Here is a 4,555-nt window from a genome sequence, read left to right on the forward strand (position 1 = left end):
CGCCAACGCCCCCCCCCCCCTCCCCCCTGGTAGCGTGCCGATCGCTTTGATCCCTGCCAGGGGCTCACGCTACGAACTCCCCAAAAGCCCCCGGCCCCGGCCCCGGCCCCCAGCCAATGATGCTCCCTCACTTGCTCCTGACCAGGGCTCCACCTGTCCATCTATGAAAAATGATTCACTCGCCCTCCCGGCCCGGGGGAGAATCCCCGGCCAACCGTTGGGCGTTGCTCGGGTCCTGGTGAGCCGTTCGTCCTCGGCATGAATGCAAGCATGCACCCACACGGCCGCCCGCCCGCCCGCCCGCCCGCCCGCTGGAGGCCCTGCCATGATCGCGGCCTGGGCGCGTGAATCATCCCCCGCCCGCCTCCCGCTGGGCCATCTAGGGCGGCCACTACCGCCGGCTAGACCCAGCCAGACAGGCACCCACGCACCCCCCCTCTCGTGCATGTCTTTTCTGGTAGATTTATATTTAATTGGTTCGGGGCGTAGTAATATTACAGGGGGCAGAGAGAGAGAGAGAGAGAGAGAGGAGGGGGAAGTAAAGGAGGGGCAGATACCACGAATGCATGACTGAGAGACGCTCCTAGAGGTGGAGGGAAGAGGAGGAAAAAAAGCCCCAGGAACATCCCACCGCGCGCACGCACGCACACACGCGCACCCTTCCCGGAAATCTTGGCCCCTGGTAGGGGGGGGGGGATCAGATACGAAGGCAGGGAAGGGTGGGGGGCGCCACGGCTGGTGGAGGAGGAAAATGGAGAGGCGTCATCTCAAACGAGCAAACGGGGGGGAGGAGGAGAGGAGCATGACGGGGGGGGGGGGGATAAAGGAGTGTCTCCCCTACACGGACCCGCCCCCTCCCCAACTCATCGGGTAACGGAGAAGGGGGCCGTGCGCGGGGAGAGGTGCGACAGCGACGAGATGGCAATGCGCCCACCGCGGCGCATGGCGCCCCTACCTCCGCAAGTGATGCACTTTCCCCGTCCCATGCGGAGGAGGAGGGAGAGGACACACAAGAGGGGAACGCACGCGTGCGCACTGGCCCACCCGATGCCTGGCCGGGCTGACCGGCACAGGGACGAGAAAGGCAGAGGGGAGAGAGAAGGAAAGAGGGCGTCACGAGGCCGGCTTGTGACTGTGAAAATGGAAGGGGAGATGTGCGTTTGCGCCCCGTCCCTCGCCTCGTCCTGCCTCCGTCCGGCTCCCCTGCGCGGTCTCCAAGGAGAAAGGTGGAGAGAACATGTGCGGACAGCATATGGAGGGCGAGAAGGGGAGAGGAGAGATGAGCGGGCTCTCATGCATCGGAAGTGCGCGGCCGCGCGGCCGCGCGCGCACCGGAGGAACATCGCGCCTTCTCACTTACAGGAAGTAGTCGGTGGTGGTCCGGCGGTGAGGGGTGTCTGGCCCGGGCTGGTTCGGGGCATCCTTGAAGATGGTGAACTGCGGCATGAGCGACTCATCCAGCTTGAGGATGGCGGCCACATTGTTGCACCGGTAGCAGTAGTTTGGCGCCGACCAGACGGTGACGATGCGCTGGTCGAACATGTACTTGTAGCCCTCCATGACCAGCTGATGTGCACGAGCGATGAGCGAAAGGCCGTTGGCATCGTTAAACTGTGAACGATTCCGGGCAGGAGGGAAGGGAGCAAAGATGGGACACGTGTGTGCGTGTGTGCGTGTGTGCGTGTGTGCGTGTGTGCGTGTGTGTGGAGGGGGTGGTGGTAGAAGAGCGGCGAATGAGTCAGCGAACACCGAAGGACCGAACGGAAAGGGCGACCCGGAGGGAGGATGAAAGGAAAGCGCAACGAGGAGAAGGGAGCAAGAGGGGCAAACAAGCAGGCACGCACGCCCTCCACCACGTCGCGGCCGAAGAGGAAGCCAGCCCCTCGAGGGCTGACACCCCAACTGCTGATTTCCTCCGGGTCGGACCAGAGCAGGTCGCACATGGCACCCTCGTGCGGGACCTCCTGCTTGCGGTCAATCGTCCGGATCTGATCCAGGGTGTTGATGGACGGCGACAGACCACCATGCACACAGAACACCCGGTCGGACACAATGGCCGAGAGACTCAGGTGGTCGAACACCTCGCAGCAGTAGCGCCACACATTGACCGAGTTGTACTTGCGCACACACTCGTCGTAGAAACCGTAGATCTGGGTGATCTGTCGCGACTCGTGGTTCCCGCGGATGAGGGTGATCCGGTTGGGGTAGCGAACCTTGAGGGCCAGCAGCAGGAGGAAAGTCTCGATACTGAAGTGGCCACGGTCGACGAAGTCACCTGTCGGGGCAGCGAAAAAGGGAGGCAGAAAGGAAGGTGTGTCGGGAAATCAGTAAGGAGGCACAGGCGAGGGGGGCCGGAAGGCGGAGGAGGAGGGGAGGGGGTAGAGGGGAGCGGGCTTGAAAACGCACCCATGAACATGTAGTTCTCGTGGGGCACCTCGCCACCAATCTTGAAGAGCTCCATCAGGTCCCAGAACTGGCCGTGAATGTCGCCGCAAATCTGCCAGTCGCAAGCCGGGCGGGAGGGAGGGAGGGCGGGAGGGCGATGGGGGGGGGGGGGAGTCAGCTCCGGGCGCGAGGACGGGAACAACAGCACACAAGGGGGCAACAGCAACTGGGCAAGCCCCGGAGCAGCGGGGGCGCAGGCGCACAATGACCGGCGGGTCGACGCGCTGGACGTTGCTCTCCTCGACGAGGATCTCCCGCGCGCGAGAGCACAGCTGCTTGACCTCCCGCTCGGAGATCAGCTCGCAGCGCTTCAGCTTCTCGATGGCGCTGCGAATGGCAGTCCAGCAACGAGGCGGATGATTAAGCGATGTCAGGGGAGACAGCGGATGATGTCGAGCTGGCAGCACATGGGAAACCAGGAAGAGAGGGAGGCAGAAAGAGGGAGAGAACGCACGCATCAAGATTGAGCGACATGATGGAAAGAAAGGGAGCTCAGCCTGTAATGGCACACCGATAGGTGGAGGGGCGGGGCCCGAAGAGAGGACAGGGGGAGGCAACGGACACGGGTGCAGCGATGAAAGGGCGGCGCGCCGTCGAGGTGCCGGGGAGCAAGCGAGTCAGACAACGGGGCGGCTTGCCCAAAGGGAGGCGCACAAAAAGCAGGGCCGCGCGGGAGCAGCACAGGGCCGAACGGACCAGACACGGGCGGGCCGGTGGACGTGAGCGGGGGGGGGGGGGGGGCAGGCAGACAGCACGGAACCGGGGACTGGGGGGGGGAGGGGTAGGCGGGTGGCAACGACGGCAGCGGTGGCGGCGGTGGCGGCGACGGCGGCGTGGGCACAGAGCAAGGAACAGGGGATGGGGGAGGGGAGTTGGAATCAGGGAAGAGGAGTGGTAAACAGGAACGCCCATCCGCGGGCCGGAGGGGCTCGTCCCTGTAAATGCCCCTGAGGTGGGCCCGGCCCGGGCGGTAAGCGGGCGCGAGCAGCCGTTGTTGGCCGGATAGAGGGGGGGATTACCCAATTGCCGCCGCCGCCGCCGCCGCCGCCGCCGCCGCCGGTGCGGGGCACAGTCGCTGGCCCGCCGTCCCGCGTCCGGGCCACTCCAGCCGTCTATCTCCCCCCGTGTGTTTCCCCCTGCGCGTGCCCCACGCCCGGGGGGTCTCGCACCCCCCCCCCCTGACCGCCCCCCAGGGCCGACCCAATACAGGCGCATGCACATGCATCAAGGGGACCCCAGCCCCGCGCGCTGTGCGCATGTACGTGCGTGTGCGCGCCTGCCCTTCCGACGGCCCGGGGCGAGGGCGCTCCGGGGCCGGGATGCGCTACCTGTGATCAACGGCGGGAGTCGTCGGGCGGAGGAGTGGCCGCCCCTCCTCCCGGCCCCCCGTTACAAAGGCCGGGCGCCGTGGGGCCCGGCCGCCAGGTACTCTCACCGGCCGAACTGAAAACCCAGCCAGACGCACATTGTACCCCGCCCATGCCGGGCCGCACCCCCCCCCCCGAGCGAGGGCCGCGACACTTGCCAGCGAACGAGAGGAACACAGTGCGCGCCACGACCAAAAGGGCAAGCGACTCGCTGCGGGGGGGGGGGTGGGGGGGGCGCGGGTGGAGAGAACGGGAGAGAGAAGGGCGCGGAGAAAATGAAAGAACAACACACACACACACACAGACATGGGACTGGTGTCTATCGGCCGTCCAATAAGACCCCGTCTGTGGCCACCAAGACGACGGGGCCTCCCCCGGGACCCGTGCGAGAGCAAGCAACAGGGCCCAAGGTGCAGCTGACGCACTGCGCCAGCTCCCCGGCGTCCCGCTCGGACCTTGGGGCCGGCGACGAGGCGCGTGAGTCACTCGGGCGCCGCCTCTGTCCGGGGGCCACAGGACAAGCAAAAAGGCGAATGGGCGCGCGACCGGTCGGCACACGCGGGACCTGTCGCGAAGCGCGGCCTAGGTCCGCTGGGCCGGCCGCCGGTGCTGGGTCGCCCCCGAGACAAGGCCCCCCCCCCCCGCCAGGCCCGGCCACGGCCAGAGGTGCGCAGGTGCGAATACCCGAGGCTCGCCACGCTCGCCGCACGACAGGGCCGGCACGGTACAGGGCGGCACGGCCG

At 66.7% G+C, this 4,555-nt stretch overlaps 1 protein-coding gene across 1 annotated transcript; it reads right to left on the reverse strand.

The window, feature by feature from the left end:
* Window positions 1–807: 807 nt before the first annotated feature.
* On the reverse strand, window positions 808–3,186 carry H696_04008 (serine/threonine-protein phosphatase 4 catalytic subunit). Its single transcript, XM_009497877.1, has 6 exons — window positions 3,142–3,186; window positions 2,900–2,942; window positions 2,649–2,772; window positions 2,407–2,497; window positions 1,845–2,275; window positions 808–1,611 (listed from the first exon to the last, which is right to left on the reverse strand). Exons 2-6 carry the CDS (start codon window positions 2,917–2,919, stop codon window positions 1,357–1,359), a joined length of 921 nt encoding a protein of 306 aa, XP_009496152.1. The 5' UTR covers window positions 2,920–2,942; window positions 3,142–3,186; the 3' UTR covers window positions 808–1,356.
* Between the last annotated feature and the right edge of the window lie 1,369 nt (window positions 3,187–4,555).

The sequence above is a fragment of the Fonticula alba genome (genome assembly GCF_000388065.1).
Source record: "Fonticula alba strain ATCC 38817 unplaced genomic scaffold supercont2.6, whole genome shotgun sequence".
Taxonomy (NCBI): Eukaryota; order Rotosphaerida; family Fonticulaceae; genus Fonticula; species Fonticula alba.